Consider the following 20103-nt stretch of genomic DNA (forward strand, 5'->3'; position numbering starts at 1 on the left):
ACGTGGTGGATGGAGCAAGTTTTTGTTTTTGTTTTTTTGTGGATTTTTTTTGTCCTTTAATAACATGAGCACATTTCCGTCACCTTTTTTTCTTCATCTCAAATCAGTGGGAGGGATCGCACAGGTTAGTTATTTGAATGTGAGTAACTCTAAGATCAGGTTCTATACACTACCTCCTTACATAAATCTGTAAAACTGTCACGTTTCTAATGTTGTTTTATAAAAATTGAGTATATTATTGTCCCACCAGTGACCCTTTTCATATTTTGGAGTTGATGTAAACTATCTAATACTAAGAGAAAAACATGTGACTAGTAGGATGACAATAAACTTAGGCATGCAATACATAGGAAAGTGCTTTAGAATAAAACATGAGCTGGCATTGGGAGAAGAGAAAGTGTGGACATGGGAAATGCTTGCTTTTTCTTCCCTGTTTCATTTAAAACTATTAAGAACCTTTGTAGGTTTTTTTGGGGGGAGGGTGTTGGTGTTTTGTTTTTTGGGTTTTTTTTTAAAGTGCATGATCTTTCTTCTGTGGAAGATTTAGATGGATGTACTGAACGCCACCCTAGTTGTCTCCTCCATCACAACAAAATGTCATGCTTGGATAAAGAGCTTTGCTACCTAAAATGATGTTTTTAAGAGGCAATGATATATATTTAAGGAGTGTTGCCTTAAATCGTAAGCTTTTTAGAGCAAAGGATGTAGTCTTGAGCTTGCCAGTCAAGAAACTGAAAAAAAACACATTAGCATTTCATATCTCTAGGATAAAATAAATATCTTGTTTAATTTATGTAATCATTGAATGGGAACAATTTTATAGGATGATTACTTAAAATGCTTCTAGTCCTGCTGCTCTGACATACTACTACAAGGGAATCTGCAGCAGTTTGTAATGAGAACAGTTTTGACACTAGTGAAAACTTAAATGGTTGCTTTGACTAGACACAAGATGATAAAACAAGATTCTTAATAAATCTCACCACAAAGAAAGAATGAAAACTCATATCTGCAAATAAACTTGGTTTCATCTGTAATCTCTTTATTGTGTATGAATGGCAGTTTCATTGTAGGAAATAACTCTAGAGAATCATTAAATTAAATTAATTTCCTCTGAATGTGCTGGTTGTTAATTTATATTGTTTGACATACAAAGAAGATCCCAGTTCAATCACTTTTAAATATTAGATCCTGAAATTAGTTTCAAATCTTCTAAAGAAAGTTCTCTCCCCAGCCCCCCCACTGTCTTGATATTTGTAAGGGATTTCCATCAAAGAGGATGTTTGAATAAACAGAGCACTGATTCTATGTCTGTTTCTAAGGAAAGGAAACAGTGAAGTTTTACTATTTGTATATGTCTTCAAATGAAGAAATTATAAGGAAGGAGGGAGGGATAAAGTTTTCTACTTTGTCGACATCGTAACCTCTCATTGAAATGCATTTAGCTAATATTTGGACAGAAGTGTAACTTTCAAGTTGAGGGCAACATTACAGTTTGCAGCTTCTGAAAAGGCGTGTGGGAAATATCCGACCGGTTTCTGATTTGTATTCCTGCTGAAATGCATTTTTTTCAGTGATCACCTTGTAAATATTTGTCTGTATTGTGAAATTTTGATTTTTCCCTAAATGCTTTTTCATGGTGGGTTTTTTTGGTTGGGTGTTTTTTTGTTTTAGTTTTTTTTGTGGAGAAAATGTAAGTATAAACTGTATGTAGACTCACCTTAATGTCCACCTAAAAATCAGCTGCTTCTTAGTGTTGACTGTGATGTTCCTAGCTGCTGGAGTTCTGAAGGCTTTTTCAGAACCAAGTTTAATGATTTTCGAATCCTTTCGTGATTGGGTTTGAGAAGAATTTGAGTAGTGGTGTTTTTGCAAGTGAAGACTTAATCTTCTGCAGTTGTGCCTTCTGAGTCCTTTATGTTGTAATGTGGAGGTCTTTGTTGTAATCTCTTGGAACTTGTGGTTATGCACAGTAGTGTAGTTTGTCCTGTTGGTTCTGGGAGAGATCAGTTTCTGTAATTGGACAGCCTCTTGTGATCTGCCTCTCCATGCTCTAGCCCTGCCCTCAAAAAAGTTATTTGGGATTTTTTGTCTTTAAATAAAATCTTTTTTTGTTTTCCAGGAAAAATATGAATGTGCTTGTAAACGGGACAGCATTAAAATTGTGACACCAGACTGGGTACTGGATTCTATAGCTGATAAGACTAAAAAAGAAGAGACTCCGTATCATCCTCGTTTAATTATATATGAGGAGGAAGAGGAGGAGGAGGAGGAAGAGGAGGAAGAAGCAGAAAATGAAGAACAAGATTCTCAAAATGAAGCTAGTACTGATGAAAAATTATCAAGCCCAGCATCTTCTCGAGAAGGATCACCTTTGGGTGATCAAGTTTTTTCACCAAAATCTACTACAGCTGATAAGGCAAAAGGGGAACTGATGTTTGATGATTCTTCAGATTCCTCTCCAGAAAAGCAAGAAAGGAATTTGAATTGGACACCAGCTGAAGTCCCACAGGCATCTGCAGCAAAGCGTAGGTTGCCTCAAGGGAAAGACTCTGGGTTAATTAATTTATGTGCCAATGTCCCACCAGTGCCAGGTAATATTTTGCCTCCGGATATGAGAGGCAATCTAATGGCTTCAGTACAAGGTGCCCAAAGTTCTGATCGACAGGAAATGATGGCTACGTGGAGTCCAGCCGTGCGGACATTAAGGAATATTACTAATAGTGCTGATATTCAGCAGATTAATAGACCATCAAATGTAGCACATGTAAGTGTTGGATTTTTAATTTATAAGATATTGGACTTTTTCTTAGGAACTATCATATTCAAGAGCTTCAATTTCCTTTTATTGTTCTTTATATGTATGAAGGATTAAAAGTTCCCCCTATTACTTAGAAGTTGTGGCCAAATTAGTAACCTCCCCATAGTAAGTAACTTCATTCCTTGCAGGTTCACTGAAGTAAGAATGCATTTGGAAAAAATGTTTGGAGGACTAAAGCTGTGTTTAACTATAGTGTGGTTTAGAGTTTCAGTATTGATTTCTTGGTAAGAGCAAAAAAAAAAAAATCATTAATTTAGAATTATTTGGCTAGTTCAGGAAACCTGATTTCATACCCTTCGAGCTTTTCATTCAGTGCAAGGAATTATTTGTGCTATAAACACATAAAACTGTGAAATTGATTTTTCTCACAGTAGGTTCAGTTCTATACTGTGTTGTTCTGCTGGGCATCATGAAGTTGTTCTATAGTATAGTCAGGATTATGATGCAGAAGTCCTAACTTACAAGTTCTTATGCCACTCGTATAGTTGAAATAATTGTGGCTTTTATATTGAATTTATTTTTAGAAGAAAATAAAAAGTGAGTGAGCATGCACTGAAATATCTTGCAGCATTGAAATTCTTAGATGTTCATGGGAAGGGAACATGAGAAAAGTAGGTGCTGGTAAATGTTAGACATATCTTTTACTTAAGTAATTGCACTGATGCATTTATTTGGATGTTCATGTGATGGTAAAACTTTCAAAGGTGCCTGAATAATATAGAAGCTTGCAGCTAGTACTTAAACACAAAAAGTGGAGTCACTCAGAAATGTTGGTTCTTTGTTGTCTATGTGACTTCTGAATCTGAAATGGAAATACAGGGTTCATTTTAAAACTGAGTCTTAGATTCCTCTTCTCAGTGCCTTGAATTGTTTAAGGACTGAGACTTCTGGGTAAGGACTGAGCAGAACTGCCAACGTCCTGGTCGGTTGGCCAGTGCTGGTAAGTTGGCTGATGCTTTCATGTGTGAACACCACATCTTCTACAATCCAGTCATTGTACTATCAAATACTCTTTAGTGGTATCCCTGTGGAAGTATTTTTCTGTAAGTAGTATTTATAGAGCTACAGGGCAGTTGATGGTATCGTCTTTCGGCTAGACTTTGTTCTCCAAAAGTCTGTTAGACTAGGGACTTGACTGTGGTGTGCAAGGACTGTTCTCAGGTACCATATCAGGCTGCTGTGTAGGTTGCCGTGCTAGCTCCTGCACGTGGAGAAGAGCTTTGCATCTTAGAATTGTGAATCTTCTTCCTAGAGGGAGGAATACCAATTCTACCTTTTTCCTTATAACTTCCCTCTGGCTAGGTTAAAGTGTACTTTGTATCCTGCTTGGGTACCAGTATTGGGTGGATTCCACATCTTGGTGCACAGTCTTTGAAAGTTAATGTTTAATTTGCACCTCAGATTTCTGCTGAATGGCAAGATCTGCAATAATAAGGCATTTTCCAAGTACAAAGTTACTTTCTGACTATAGCCCTAGGATACTTTTGAAAGTTTTATCCCTTTATTTTGAAATATGTGTCCTGAAGCTTCTGTAATTTTGACTTTTGGGACTTTTTGTGGAGAGCAGCGTGAAGATCTCTCCTCATGCTGAGCCACGGAAACATTCTTTTTGAGTATGTTATTTTTAGTTATTGAATGTTTATACTGTGGTGCTGTCTAGACATTAGTGGTGGGTGATGCGTTGATAATCATGGTTGTAAATGTATGCTATACCAACAACATCAGAATTACTTAGATGAAAGCTGAGATGTTTTGAAGTGCATTGTAAAAAATACTTGAGCCACCTCTGATGAAGAGTTGATGGACGTCTCATTGAGAGGCTACAGTTAATTGGCTTGTGTTTTAGTGATGTGCTTTCATTCCTCTCTCTCGCACACACACATCACTGAAGTTTACACTGTATGTGATGAAATAGTGTGGGTGAAGGAAACAAGCTTTGCAGGATTCACCAAAGCTGATTTCATCTTTAAAAGACTATGAATGGCGAGTCTAGAGTTTCCTATTGCTCCTTCTAATTTTTAATAGGTAGTTTATATTAAAATATTTTAATAAATATGTAGAACTCATCCTAATCTATTAGGAATTTGCCTAATTTTCCCTTTTCTGATGCTTTAAAAACTCACTTGCTAGCTTGTGTCTGCTTAGTGTGAAATGATTTTTCCCTTAACAGTGAGTTATACATCTAAAAATGAGATTAAACTCCACATTACTTCAGCACTCTGTATAAACCTAAAATCTGTTATTCTTAAGTGTGGGTTGGTTAGGGCTTTTTCCCCAAGAAACTATTAGTGGTCAGCAGATCAATGTTTTTCTTTGTATTTTGGGATTCAGTTTAAAAAATAGAGTGAAATATTCCTGAATTGGTTCAAAAGAAAGCAAGGTTGTATTAAGTTCCCATGTTTCAAACAGCACTAATTAGTAGAGGCATTATTAGCAATGTTTAAGTTAAGGAAAATAAGACTATGGAACTAAACTTTGAACTTAATGGGCCAACAGGATTGTAAAATGAATATTACAGTTGATTGAGTTGATCAATGTAATTATTAATATAGTGTTAATAGTTATAATGCTATTGGAGGTACCAATAATACAGGGATGGGTTTTAATCTTAAATTTTGCTAAAATGTGCATTGCTTTATGTTAGGAGCCACGTGTAGCTCCATGCTTTTCTATGTGTAAGTCCTGTCTTTTCATTTTGCTATTAATAGTTAAAGATTTTTGTTTAGCTCACAATGTATTTAAGCATAGGGCTCTTTTCTTTCGAGAATTGTATTTTCCCAGTAGTTCTTTAAATATTTTTAAAACTGAATGACAACAAAAAGGTCACAAAACTAATCTTTGTTTTCTAGATATTACAATCACTTTCAGCACCTACAAAAAGTTTAGAACAACAAGTAAATCATAGCCAACAGGGACATCCAAATGCAGTGCTGTTTAGTCAAGTGAAACTAACACCAGAGACACATTTATTACAGCAGCCACACCAAGCACAGCAGCAACAGCACCATCCTCTTTTACACCTTCAACCTCAACAACTTATGCAGCTACAACAGCAGCAGCAGCAACAACCCCAGATTTCACAGCAGTCTTTCCAACAGCAACAGCCTCATCAGTTTTCACAACAGCAACAGCAAGTTCATCAGCAGCACCAGTTCGCACAACAGCAGCTTCAGTTTCCACAGCAGCAGTTACATGCTCAACAGCAGCTACACCGTCCTCAGCAACAGCTCCAATTCCAACAGCAGCATGCTTTGCAACAGCAACTTCATCAGTTGCAGCAGCAGCAGCTACAGCAGCAACAGTTGCAGCAGCTACAGCAACAGAATCTGCAACAACAACAGCTGCAACATCAGCAGCAGCAAATACAGCAGCAGCAATTGCAGCAGCAGCACTTACAGCGATTACACCAACAGCATCAGCAACAGCAAATGCAGAATCAGGCAACACAACACTTAACTCAGACATCTCAAACACTACAGCATCAAGTTGCAGCCCAGCAGCCACACCACCACCAGCAGCAACAGCAACAACTGCAACAGCAGCCGCTCTTTGGACATGATCCAGCAGCAGAGAGTTAGTAATTATTGCCTTCTGATCCTGGAATAAAGTGGCTAATGACATGACATAATGTGGGTTAGAATATCAAAAAAATAAAGCTGTGTTTACAGTATGGTATTGTAAGACTTAGAAACGCCATTCATGGCTCAGGATCTCTTTTACTAATTTTTAGGCAAACAGATTTAAATTATAAGTAAGGATGATCCAGAAATCTGAAAAGCATGAGAGCACTGAGAATATTCTCTTTTCAAATATATACTTCATGCCACTAGCATATAAATTATACTATGAGAACAGTGTTAGTCAATGCATACCATAATTTTTTTTTTTCCTCTCCTTTGGAAGAAAGGAAGGGGGAAGCTTTCGAACAGCATAACAACTGGAAAGACAGCTTAAATTTTGGAAATACTAGTAAATTAATGAGTATTCAGTATCAGATAGAAAGTTGTCATACCTTGCTTTGAATTCTGTCCATGCTAGTAGAACTGAAAGCTTTTTGATTGTTTTGACTATTCATAACTGATCTGTATAAAAGAGTAAGTTATCTTATGTTTTCCTTTTGGTGCCTGTCCTTCTGCCCCTTTAGCCCCCCTTCCTCCAGGAAAAAAAACACCCAGAACAAAAACAAGCCCTGGGCTGAACTGTGCCTTTAGATGTGGCTGTCAGCTTTGAAATTTTGGATCCTACTTTTTCCAAGAAAGATTTACTTCAAAATTGAATGAAGTTTATAACCTGGTAATAGGAAAGATTAGTGTAGCAAATATGTTCTGAGATGAACTCTTCAGACTTGTAAGTATTTAATTTTTTGTTCTTTTATGTGCCAAACTATTCCAGTTCCAGAAGAGTATTTCCTACTGGGCTGTGTCTTTGCAATTGCTGATTACCCAGAACAGATGTCTGACAAACAGCTGTTAGCGACCTGGAAACGGGTAAGATTCTGCTGTATTTTTAAAAAACTATGATAACTTAATATCATAGTAACTAAATTCTAAAAGAAATCATTGGAGGTATTTCAGCACTGTTCACTTTTCTTTAGGCATCCTTTTGTGTAGTGTTTGTGTTACAACCTAAAAACCATTGTTCAACTGCAGCTGACCAGAAAAAGTAATAAAAATGCTTTAGATGTGCAGCCTGGTTGAATTAGGTCTTTAGTCAGAACATTAGCTAAGTAAGTTATAGCCTTAACTATTTCCCAACTATTTATGCTTTTAATCAGGCAGCTGTAGTGCAGCAAGTGTGATATAGCATTGCTATCTATCTTTAACTTGATTGTATAAAAAGACTTTTTTGCATATAATTTTTGCATTTAGTAGCCTATGAGGTATCCACCTGAGTGAATAAGATGGAAGAATAGAGTGTTTCTGTTTTTTGCCAACTTCTATTTTTCAGAAAAATCTGATTGTATCCTTTCCTAAATGAGAGGACTTTGATGTTCTTCAGAAACTTCTGATGGATTTTATAGTTGAATTTTCCCTACAATTTTGCATAATCAAGTAAGCTGTTGACATTTTTAACAGCACTTGTGTTTATTGCTGAGATAGAATTGAATAGTTCATGAAAATTGTTTAATAGTTATACTGCAAAAATAAAAAACGTGAGAAGGGTTATTTTTGTTTATATATCTTTATTTGGGTTTTTTAATTGATTCTAAAAAAATAGACTTTTTGTAGCTCAGTGAAAAGGTGCATATTTAATTTTGTTTCCTCCATTTTTTTTCAAAAATGTTCTTAAGCCTAGATAACAAACCTTTCTTGGGGGGGTAACTCTTGAGTGAAATGGTGCTAATGGTGGCAGTGTCCTAAAGAGTAGGCTTTCATTTCAGACTGTTTGTTTCTTAGGGTAATTTTAAAATTGTTACATATATTAGAAGTTCTGGGTTTGTTCTCTCACCAGATCATTCAAGCACATGGTGGGACAGTGGACCCTACCCTTACAAGCAGATGTACACATCTTCTTTGTGAAAGCCAAGTCAGTAACATGTATGCTCAGGTAAGCAAACTAGAAACATGTATTCATGCATGCTTTCATTTTATGACTGGAAAGGTGCGGCTTTTCAGTATGTACTTCATGCTTAGATTGCAAGTATAAAATTAAAGTTTTTCATGATGTGCTTTTTTATGATTTGTGGTTTATGGTATAACAAACTTTCATAATGCATGTAGTAGATTTATTCCAGAGAACACTGAGAAAGATGCTATGAGGAGGAGGATCCTGAAAAAGTAGAGAAAAACGATTAAAATCAAAGCTTTGTATTGTAGAAAAAGTTTAAAATAAAATAAAGATGTATTTTGGTTTTTAAAAGCTGTTTATGCATGTATTCCTAGGCTTTAAGAGAAAGGAAGAGATGTATTACAGCACATTGGCTGAACTCGATCTTGAAGAAGAAGAAAATGGTACCACCTCATCGAGCCCTTCATTTTCCAGTGGCATTTCCACCAGGAGGAAAGCCATGCTCTCAACATGTAAGAAGAAAAAGCTTACTTCTAAAAAATGCTTGCTTCCTCACATGAGCAGCATTAAAATATAACTAGAAAGTGCTTACTCAAAGCAAAATACACATTTCTTCTGTCTCGAAAGAGAAGCTTCCATTAATCTTAAGGTCCTGCGCTGATGTGGTGCATACTACTGGGTGATTCAGAGTGCTCTGCAAGTTCTGAGTGGTGGGGAGTAACACTTGTGTTTGTGAATTATTCTCTTAGAAACTGAAGTGCAAAGATTACATGAGTTATACATAGCAAGATGGCAGGAATCCAAGCTGTGTGGTTTTTTACTAACAGCATGTCTAACAGTATATGCTTCCTTTACCATAACCCAGTATTTTGAGGGGATTGTTTGAGGGTTTTTCTTTTTCTGGGTCAATACCTAGCAAATATCAAAAAAGGAAGCCCGTGCTGTTAATTAGAGAATAGGAGGTCACAGTTCCAGTAGCCTGTGCAATGAGGAGCACTGGGGAAGTTGAATTTTGTGGAGCTGAAAGATAAACTTGCAGTTGAATCGGATGCGTCTTGAAATACACTGTGCAATATAAAACACGATGCCAAAGTATGTCTTGGCATTGGATTTCTTTGTGCTGGATGCAGACATCCAGTGGCAAGGCAGATGATGGCCTTGCCACTAGCCTGTTCTAAAAGACATAAAAAGAAATACAGGTTTGGGAAAATCAGAATATAACAATATGCATGTGAACACAGTGGTTAGTAGTAAATGTAATATGTAAAGTAATAAATGTAGTTTATTATCAACAACAAAATTGCTGTTGCCTTTTCCTAAATAAAAGGAGAGCGATAAAATGAAAACTTGGCAAGACTAAGGATAAGAACGGAAGAAGTGGAATTACAGTTCACCACCTATGATCAGCTGGCACAGTTTATTTGTGTTCATGGCAGAGTAGAGCAGAGCATTCAGGAGACTTTTAGAAGTAGGGTAGGGCAAGTAAGTATAAGTGTTTCTCTGTCTCCCTGAATGTAAGCAGCAGCAGAAGAAAGAGGTGAGACGTGTGAGAAGAAAACTAGCTGTGAGGTCTTTCATAGTAAAATTGTAGTCTTTGTAAATGAGAAAAAGCTGATGAGCAGAATGAAAGTGATTCTTCCTGAGTCAGAACTAGTGCTAGAAACCTGAAATTTTTATGTATAAACAAATTGCTTTTAAATTGTGCTTTATGTATCCTACAAGCTGTGTTTTAATTAAGTGCCTGTATGCCGTAGTTATGATACCGTATATTTCATTGTAATGTAAAAAAGTTAGTAACAGAAAAATATTTTAAACAGGAGTGTTTTTTTAAGTACCATCTATGTTCAGTTATTTGTAACTGTCTCTTCCTATCTGTAGATAATCTCTGTGACAGGATTTGTTGATAGTGACAGAGATGACCTCAAACTAATGGCCTACCTAGCAGGTGCCAAATACACAGGCTATCTGTGTCGCAGCAATACAGTTCTCATCTGTAAAGAGTAAGTGGTTTATCTCTGCAGTACTCATGTTCTCAGTAGCCTATTGCCAGTTGGTGCTTTTCTTAATGTGAGGTGCTAGTTATGTCTCATTATAAGAACGTTAATTTTAGTCAATTCTGTGATTTGATAGCAATAAACTTAGTGATGTTGTTTCTTGAACTAAATTACTGCACACTGTTAGGTGATAAATTTGGCCTTCTGAAGACAGGCAAAAGAGAAGTAATTTCTAATTTCGCTATTTTACAATATTTTATGAGTGATGCTGACTGTCACATCATTTATAAGTAAAATACCATTGGGTTTTTTTTAATAATTGTTTTAAAATGTTGGAGGAGGGAAAATTAAGTTAAATCCAGGTCTAACTTGATTCCATTTGGGCCAGAAATTCTCCCGTAATTGACTTGTTCTGGCATGTAGAACAAATGTATTTTTTCAGAGTATCTACTCTATCACAGTTACAACAGATAACAGGCCAACAAAGAATTACTGGTATTTTAGGTTTATTATTAGAAATTGCTATCTTACCTATTTCATTGAAATACAAATTTTTTTTTTTCTTCATCTCTGAACAATAAGACCCAGTGGCTTGAAGTATGAGAAAGCTAAAGAGTGGAGAATACCATGTGTAAATGCGCAATGGCTCTGTGACATACTGCTAGGAAATTTTGAAGCTTTACGGCAGATACAGCACAGTCGGTATACAGTATTCAGTCTTCAAGATCCACTTTCTCCTAGTCAACATCTAGTTTTAAACCTTCTGGGTAAGAGTTTCAGTCCCAAAATCCTGTGTTCTGTAGCATTTATATATGTACCCATTTCATCAATAGAAGCATGTGTCTTCTGCTATGAATAACTTTGCAATGGTTTCATTTTTGTTTTGTTCTTCATTGGCTAGATGCTTGGAGAGTCCCATTAAAGGTATCACCAGAACTTCTCATGGTATGTTGAATTATTGTATATATACAGCTATTTTTATAAGATTACTCTTTAGTGTTTTTAATGTGTGAGCACATGTGTATATGGTGTGAGCAACATGCCAGAGGGAATTACACAGACCCGTACTGAACCTCCTGGCTGTATTTCTTGCTAGTGTTCTCTCTATTTTATTTCGAGAAATCTGAGAAATAATCTTTTGCAGAACTAAGAAACTGCAGTGTGATACACAAAATCACACTACTTTGTATCATCTCTTTGAAATATTCTAAGAACTAAAACCATGGGCATATATACTATATATTTTATAATTTAAAAATATATTATACTTTAAAAAGTGTAGTTGATAACCCTGGAAATAACAGCAGTGTAAGTGAACAACGAAGAATGTACCTTAAAAAAGATACAAAACATTTAATTTTTGTCATGTAGTATATTCTGTGAAACATGCAAAACGTGAGACAGGTGTAAGAGCTGAGGTGAAAACTGCAACTTATCTTCTGAACTGTTCCATTGTTCTGAATATGTGGAAAACTATTTCAGTTTTTGTATTGTAAATTCTCATCCCATTTCAGATTTATACTTGATAACTGTTTTCACAGTGTCTGTCTGGATGTAGGTAAATCCCAGTTTGAGCTAGTGAGCTTTCAGTTCATTTGTAGAACAGATGACTGTCAGATAACATTTTATATTGCACAAAAACGTTTTGCCATACCTCTTGTGTTCTGGATCACTTGTTATCTCAGTCGTTTTGTATACTTTTCAGAAAAGAGCAGCTTAGTAACCGTCATAACTTAATTTGTACTGATACTTTAAATGGGGTCTCGGCACTGTTTGTTGTTTTAATACCTTTCAGCTTTAGAAATAGCCACTACTGTATCCCTGGCTATAAGTTTGAAACCTTCTTCTTACAGGCCCCTGTGGAATTGTTTTGTGGGCCTGTAGGAAACTGATTTTTAGTAAATTAAATGCTTTTAAAAATTTGTGTACTTCATATTTTCCTGAAGAAGGATGCATTCTACTAGTGGCAAAATGAAAAAATCCTTGAGGAGATTCAGTATGCACTATTAGTATTTAAAATAGCTTTTAACTAACTCAGTTTTGGATTTGTTACCACCACCTTTGCATCCACGCTGCAGTTGAGCTCATATTAAAATTGAGCATGTGCCTTCTTTGTGTGATTCAGTCACACCAGGTGGTGGTCCATGTTTTGTGTTATGTAGCAAATGGAGAGAACTTGGGGTTCAGAAGCCTAATGTAGTACCTCCCTAATCTTGTAACTTAGATTAAAAGAGACTTCTGGAGGTAATCTTGTCCAGCTCCCCTCAGGATGCCCACGTATGAAGAATATGATTTGGTAGTACAAAATGCTGGGCATATGGAAGTGTCAGACAGGGTACTCCACTGCCTTCACAGTACGCATTTCTGTTTGTCTTGGGATTTAAAGTATGGGGTCCTCTTTTGAGGACAGCCGTCTGTCAGACGGTGGTGATGCCATCTACCTTTTGCATTTGCATAGTTGAAACGTCTATCAAAAAGTGAGCGTTTTTGGTTTTCTTTCCAGCTGTTCTTACTAGTGATTGTCTAGCATGAAAGCGCATGTCCCTGAGAGTAGGGAACAAACCCCTGTGGCCTGTTCCTCCCAAAGGACTGTCCTCACAGCGAGGCTGGAATAATGCTGCCTGTCTTTCTGGTCATGTGCCTCTAGCATTCCTCATTACATTTCAGGTGTAGATTTGAAGGTTAAAAAGGAATAGATGTCACATGCTTCTGCAACTGAGAGCTGTGGTTTCAAGTTACTCAGGCCAGAGAGAGCCTAAAAGCTACGTTTCTCTACCCCTAGGCAAATGCTTTAGTGGCTGATCTAGTACTGGGGAGGCAGGAGTGTCTATCCAGTGAGTACCTGAGCATCCACTGGAGCTTCTGTTTGTGTAGTTAGGGAACTTGAGTGTTTAAAATGCAGGTGCCAGTATTTTCTGTTGATATTTAAGCCCCTGGAAGAATACTGTAGTCTTCATGTATTTAACAAATGGACAGTTTTTTCAGTCTCTTTCTCATTTAATTATTTGGGATTTCCATTCATGATTACCAGCTTTATTTAAAGGAAGAAAAGTCCCACAATATTTTATTTGGTGTACACTTAAATGGTTACATAACTTTGTGGAGAAGCTTTGGTTAATGCTCAGCTTTGCCTTGAGTCAGTTGTGTAAGCAGTAGGTGCACCAGTACGCATTCAGTAGTGTGTCTTTTTCATTTGTGTTTGATTTTCTTTAATGTAGTCTCAGAATATTGGTGTATAGTTTTCCTCTTTCAGAACAGAAGTTTATTTCCTGTTCAGTTCAGATATAAACATGTAGATTATCTAATTTCAGGGTGTGAGGTTGCCTTTGAAACCAAAGCAAAATGAATCCAGTCTTCAGCCATCTTCCAAAAGAGCAAGGTAAGAATAGCAATCAATCAGTGCCAGTAGTCCTTAATTTACTTTTCCACAGAAGTGTCAGCTGGCCACCAGTCTGGTTCCATCCTTTGCCCTGCTAATTGAAATAACTATCAACATTTTTTGCATATTGCCAGCTACTCAACTGGCAGGAATAAAATAATAACTAGAGAGTGAAATAGTAAGAGAATTGGGAGAGAACAGAAACAGGAGAAAATGTCCTGTTCTCAGCATAGCAATTTTTTCTTCAGAAGAAGGTTGATCATGCCTAATTCTCATTCATCTGAGTACTTCCATTGGTAGAAGTTGCAAGAGTGTGCTTGTCTAGTTTTAAAATAATAGTAATACAACTTTGGGCCCAAACTTCACGTTCTGCTGTATTTCATGTATTTTGTAGGATTGAAGACCTACCACCACCTACTAAAAAACTCACCCCAGAATTGACACCAATGGTGCTCTTCACAGGATTTGAGCCTATGCAAGTTCAACAGTACATTAAGGTGACTTTCACGCTTATCTCTTGTGAACTACATTGAAACTTATAGAGTGTAGATTTATATGAAATGAGTTTTATTTGGTAACTGTTCTGCTTCAGTTAACTACTTTATGCTTCTGTGGTACTTGTTTTTTCTTTCCATATGATAGCTTTAAAAAGCAAGAAGGCCTCTTCCACATTTGTTTTTAAATCAGCAAACTTCATGACCAAATTTAGGTGAGAAAAGTAGTGATGGTTGTACTGGATAAGACCTAAGATTCTTCTAGTGTAGTTGCTATCTGTAATGCCAAAAGGAAAAAAGGATAGTTACTCAGTATCATAAAAAATACATGTGGAACTAGTGTATTTAAAGAATACCTGTTTTTCATGAGATGCTTTTCTCTTCAAAGAGAAGACTGTCAAAATTAAGTTTACCGTAGCTACAGTGTGTATTACACCTTCCATAGAAAAGAGTAAAATTATTAAATTTTCTGCTTACTTAAATTTAATAGCATGTTTCGCTTAACTATAGGATACAAATTAAAATCTTTTTTTATTTCCTTGCTTAAAAAAAACCAAAACAACCACAACCTAAAAAACTGCAGAAGCAGAATGTAGCTTTCAGTCTTGTCAGGTGAAATTTGTGTCTGGATATACCTTGATTTTCAATGGCTGCAAATTCTGTCCTTTAATCAGCTTTAGTAAAGGAGTGACTGTAATACAGAAATCTCCTATATTTACTGTTTCATTAGGAGCTTAGTTCTATTTGATGGTGATGTTATGATTCTTCATTTTTTCCTCCAATTTTTAAAGGACTATTCCATTCTGATTTGTGTTTTGTACAACTTTCAGAAACTGTATATCCTTGGAGGTGAAGTAGCAGAATCTGCCCAGAAATGTACCCATCTAATTGCCAGTAAAGTGACCCGAACCGTCAAGTTCCTGACAGCAATTTCTGTAGTCAAGCACATAGTCACTCCAGAGTGGTTAGAAGAGTGTTTCAAATGCCAGAAGTTTGTTGGTAAGTTAAACTAGTATCAACTTCTATAGTAAACTTAAGGTTCGTTGATTTAAGGATGCGAAGATGGCATGCATATTTAAATACACTTCGTTGTTTTGACTTCTGACTTCTGACTTTAGTGTCTCTTGCCAGTTTTCTGAAGAGTTCAGTTTTGAAAGCAGAGATTTTAAGTCTACAACAGATCAGACTAGCATAGGTCATAACTGATGTTATGTTTAAACAATTATACTAGCAACTAGTTTGTATTTCACTTGAGGTAGAAGGTTATGTTGGAATCATTAAAGCTGTCATAAGAAGAAATTATTTATTTTTTTATTAAGTTCTCTTACAACAGAACATTTTGTTTCATTTAGTTTTCATTTGATTTAATACAGTTTCTTTCCGTTAAATGAAGTAAAAAAAATACTTAAAAAGTTTGCTTTAGAGTGATTAAGTAGTTGGATGTTGTTAAGCATTGTATTTCTGTCTCATATAGCCATTTGCAGATTTTTACCTATGGTTACATTACTTTTTAAGCCCCAAATACTTTTGGTTTCAATAATTTTTCTAAAATATAAGTTGTAAGGAACTAAGCCACTGTTGGAAATACATATGAAAATGCATTTAAATTATTAAAGTTTATTAGTCTAGTACCGTAACGGTGTTGGACGGTACCAACTTTGTGTTTACACTGCTTTTCTGTTGACAACTGGAAAGAACAAAGTAGGTTTTGGTCTGTTTGAGAAGGATGTTGGATCTGAATGAAATCTTCTTAAAGGCTGATTATTTGTTTTATGATTGTTTTATGCTTTTTATATAATTTGTTTGTAAGGAGCAAATATATAACATTGCTGCCTAACCGTCACAAAGACTTAAATCTATGGATAATTAACCAATAAACCAGCAAACAGTTTTATAAATCTGGAGAAGGCAACTTGCTTGGTTCAGCATCAGTGAACTGAGAAATCAATCCATTTGAAAGCTATTAGAAGATAAAGAAAGTCTGGGGATTTAGAAGGATGACTGTTTTGATTTAGTACTTGAAGTACTTTACTTGTCTACTGAAATGTAGTCGATTTGTAGCTAATGGGCTGCCTTCACTTTTGTATGTAGCACAATGATGGAAAATATGGCAATTGTTTAGAAAAATTGTCCTACTGGTTTTCTTTGTCTTATGGAAGAGTATTAACACCATCTCTTGCAGGTTATCAGAATTGTCTTTGGAAAGACCAATTTGTTCTCCATATAAAATTCTTTTTTTCTTTAAACTTAGGTGTTTTGAATTAAATGTGATTTAGAAATGTGACATAGCTTTTTGTGGAAAGATGAAGCTAAGACTGAAATTCCATCCCTAATAAAAAAAAATGAAAAATCAGCTGAATAACATGACAAGGGAAACAGATGGAAAGTTTGCTCTGTTAAGGCTGCGTGAGTTGAAGACAGTTTCTGGGCTCACATAGGTTGTCACAGTGATTTGCACCTAATCATTCTGCTCCTTTGTTTGTAGAGAATTAACAAATAAAAGTTTGCAAGTTCCTCCAATAAGTTAGAAGAAGGGACTTTATAGGACAGTGGTTGTTGCTAGATACACAGGTGTAAAATACACACACAGTTTTATTCTCCAAGTAATTGTGGGTCATCCTTGTAAGACGCCTAACAAAAGGCAGTATTATAATCATGTTACAATTTGTGAGTGTTTACCATTTAGAGTCACCCTCCCACCAACATTTTCTGATCAGATTAGATCCTGGGTTACATGGATGTTTTTGTCTTTTGTGCATTACATCATCAGTCTTTCTTTTTCAGATGAGCAGAACTTTGTGCTCAGAGATGCTGAAGCTGAGGTGCTATTCTGCTTTAGTTTAGAGGAGTCTCTAAAGAGAGCACAAGTAGCTCCACTGTTCAAGGTATGCAGTTTAAAAGGACATTTAAATACTTTGAGCTTTTCAACCTAATTTTTTCAGCATTGGGACCACAGCTTTTGTAGCCAAGGGCAATAAAACAGACTAGCATATAATGTGAAGCATTTGTTTCAAGTTTTATTTTTTACTTTATGCCTATTTCCTGCCTAAGCGTTGTTGGGATGGATCTAAGCCCTCTGAGTGACTGGATCCTGTAGATATGAACAAAACGTGCTCAGTATACTTAACAGTATTTGTTCCCTTACAAAATTTAGAACATTGCTCCATTATTTGTAAAATGCCACTTACGGAAGGGACTTTTTTTTTAACCCCAGCCTGGTAGTCAAAGCACTTACCCATAAAAATGAGGGTCTGAGAGTGAGTTTGCACTTCAGCTTAAGGGAGTTCTAGTCTGATTCTCCTTGAAGACTGCACTTACCACCAGGTTGTTTGCGAGGATGGTGCAAGATGGTTTTCATGCCTCTGGTTAAAATTACGTTACAGTGCAGAGAGGTATCTGAAGATCTTGTTGAAGATCAAGTTGCTAGAGATTCTTCAGTGTAACTGAATGTGAGACTTTTTCTTGAGGCAAACCACCTAAAAAGGGTATTTTTACAACTTGTAATGAATAAGAATCTATGTCTTTTATTAAGTCTAAATACTACATTTCACGCAATTTTGCAGTCTAAATAGCAAGGTTATTTTTTATTCCTAGCTGGTAAACAAAGATAATCTACTTTGTGATCTGATCACCTGTATCAGTCTCAGTCAAGTAGTAGGATAATTTTTGTCAGAAAGTAATACATTGGCTATTAATTAAAAGCTGAAAGTTCTTTTGCAGCATTTGAGACGTCCCTGTGCTTGAAGAAGCAAGGAGCATTGTTGTTCTTACATGTCTTACCAAGCTGCAGTTACTTCCCCCCCTAAAGATAGTTTAACCAGTGGTCATTTGAAGGTTTCCTGGTTGTTATTTTACAGGTGTTGAAATAGGCACACCTAAGCTGTTCAAATTTATCAGAACTGTGGGTTTGTCCCTCCAGGGAAAACGTCAGTGGTAATTAAGGACAACTCATCAGCTGATGGATTTGTTGCCATAAGCTGTGATATCTAACACCAGCTTACAAAGCCTGCCCCGTGGTTGTACAAGAGAAGAGTCACGTGATAATAAAACTTAATGCGTTGCAGAAATCAGTTAACAAAATAATGATTTTTCTTATTCTTTCTTTTCTCTTTTTAGGGAAAATATTTTTACATTACACCTGGAATTTGTCCCAGTCTTTCCACCATGAAAGCTATTGTGGAATGCGCAGGAGGAAAAGTATTATCAAAACAACCTTCTTTTCGAAAACTCATGGAGCATAAGCAGAATAAAGTGGGTAGAGTGTTGCTTTCTAAAATTTACTTGTAGTATCTTACTGTGTTATTCTGAGCTTATGATTAGTTTCTTTTGTTTAGAGTTTGCCAGAGATAATCTTGATTTCCTGTGAAAATGACCTTCATTTATGTCGAGAATATTTCGCAAGAGGCATAGGTATGTATAAGCTATCAATGTAATTTGAACAGTGTAGCTGTTATTTTGCTTTTTTTTTTTAAATTATTATTATTTTACAAGTACAGACATCTTTTGAAGCTTTCAGATAATAATAGAGGAATACATGGTCTGTCCTGCAAACCATGGAGAAATCTGAGCCAGCTGTTTGCTAGGTATTTCTAATAGAGGTATTTTATAGCCAGGTCACCATGAATCTCTGGAAAGGTAGGCTCGAACTTGGGGCTTCAGTCCTGCGTGAGGCAAGATGACTGTCTTAGTATTCATCAAGTTAGTTAAAGATTTGGAGTTTTTCACTTTAGCTATTTTTAATTCAGCATAGAACCCCAAGACATGCTGTATTTATTAACAAAGGTGTGCAGAGGGAGGTCTAGTTTTTGTGGTGTGAAGTGTGTGATGGCTAACAGTAGGGCCCTGGTAGCGGTGGGGCGATACTCCCTTACGCCTTTGTGTGAAGAGCAGAAAGGTACAGAACGGCCCCTCCTGACGCACATGCAGAATGAGGAAGAATGTCTTTGTAGGGTGTAAATTGTATGCATGTTTTCGATATTTCCAGATGTCCACAATGCTGAGTTTGTCCTGACTGGAGTACTTACTCAAACACTGGATTATGAATCATATCCTTTTTGTGTAAAGGCTGTCCGCTGCTTAGGGAAGTGTGGTACTAAAAGTTTTTTCTGAATTAGGAACTAATTATTTATAATTTCTTAGGATGTGTAATGTTTGCTTGATAGGAGGGTAGTTTAAGACCCAGAAACCTAGCCTAAATTCAAAGTGGAATTAGTTTTTGATAGGAAATACTTCAGTGGAGGTGGGAGGCAGGGTTGTTAGAAAGTAATAGTAGTAGAATATTAAGCAACAGGAAAAAAACTTGTCACTAAGGAAAATACTTGTCACAAGTTACTTGCAGATGAGGGAAATAGCTTTTTACTGAAGAAGATTATAAACCCTGTTTGATAAATGCAGTGGAGGGACCAGTAAGGGTTCTATGTCTTTATGCATGTTTTTTATATAAGTTCTATTTTGCAGTCATTTCTTAAAGTTGTTCTTTCTTAACGAACATACATATAAATTTACTTGATGGATAGTAAAATGCCTTACTGCTTCGGAATCCTTGGAGCATTAAATCTAGCTGTTCAGCCATTGTACAAAGCAACTAAAACTTCCTGTGGATGCTGTTTTCCAGCTGTTTTCCTAGGGATGATGAGCAGTTTAAAGCAGGAAAGCAAAAATAAACTGCATCTTTTTTAGGATGTGTAATTTTATTATGCTGAAACATAATTTACTATGTTTTGTATTATACTACCATTTTAAAAGAGCCCACTTTAGGTATCATGATTAGCCCGTTTTTAAACATTTTAAAGTAAATGATGATACTTCAGCCAAAAGTGTAATTTGGATGTAAAAATAAAAGGGCTTGCTATCTATTAAATTATGGATGTTGAAGATGAAAATGTTTTGTACTTTATTTTTATTTCT

At 36.1% G+C, this 20103-nt stretch overlaps 1 protein-coding gene across 1 annotated transcript in view; it reads left to right on the forward strand.

Moving 5' to 3' along the window:
• Positions 1 to 19305, forward strand: part of PAXIP1 (PAX interacting protein 1) — a 35272-nt gene extending 15967 nt beyond the window's left edge. The window contains exons 6-20 of the mRNA XM_050890936.1: positions 2123 to 2767; positions 5671 to 6394; positions 7214 to 7308; positions 8273 to 8368; positions 8704 to 8841; positions 10208 to 10329; positions 10906 to 11090; positions 11225 to 11268; positions 13635 to 13702; positions 14097 to 14199; positions 15027 to 15195; positions 16981 to 17081; positions 18313 to 18447; positions 18531 to 18606; positions 19181 to 19305. Coding sequence (XP_050746893.1) covers positions 2123 to 2767; positions 5671 to 6394; positions 7214 to 7308; positions 8273 to 8368; positions 8704 to 8841; positions 10208 to 10329; positions 10906 to 11090; positions 11225 to 11268; positions 13635 to 13702; positions 14097 to 14199; positions 15027 to 15195; positions 16981 to 17081; positions 18313 to 18447; positions 18531 to 18606; positions 19181 to 19305 — 2826 coding nt within the window. The remainder of the gene's footprint in view (positions 1 to 2122; positions 2768 to 5670; positions 6395 to 7213; positions 7309 to 8272; positions 8369 to 8703; positions 8842 to 10207; positions 10330 to 10905; positions 11091 to 11224; positions 11269 to 13634; positions 13703 to 14096; positions 14200 to 15026; positions 15196 to 16980; positions 17082 to 18312; positions 18448 to 18530; positions 18607 to 19180) is intronic.
• The last annotated feature ends 798 nt before the right edge of the window (positions 19306 to 20103 follow it).

Source organism: Gymnogyps californianus, chromosome 2 (assembly GCF_018139145.2).
Source record: "Gymnogyps californianus isolate 813 chromosome 2, ASM1813914v2, whole genome shotgun sequence".
NCBI classification, from domain to species: Eukaryota; Metazoa; Chordata; class Aves; order Accipitriformes; family Cathartidae; genus Gymnogyps; species Gymnogyps californianus.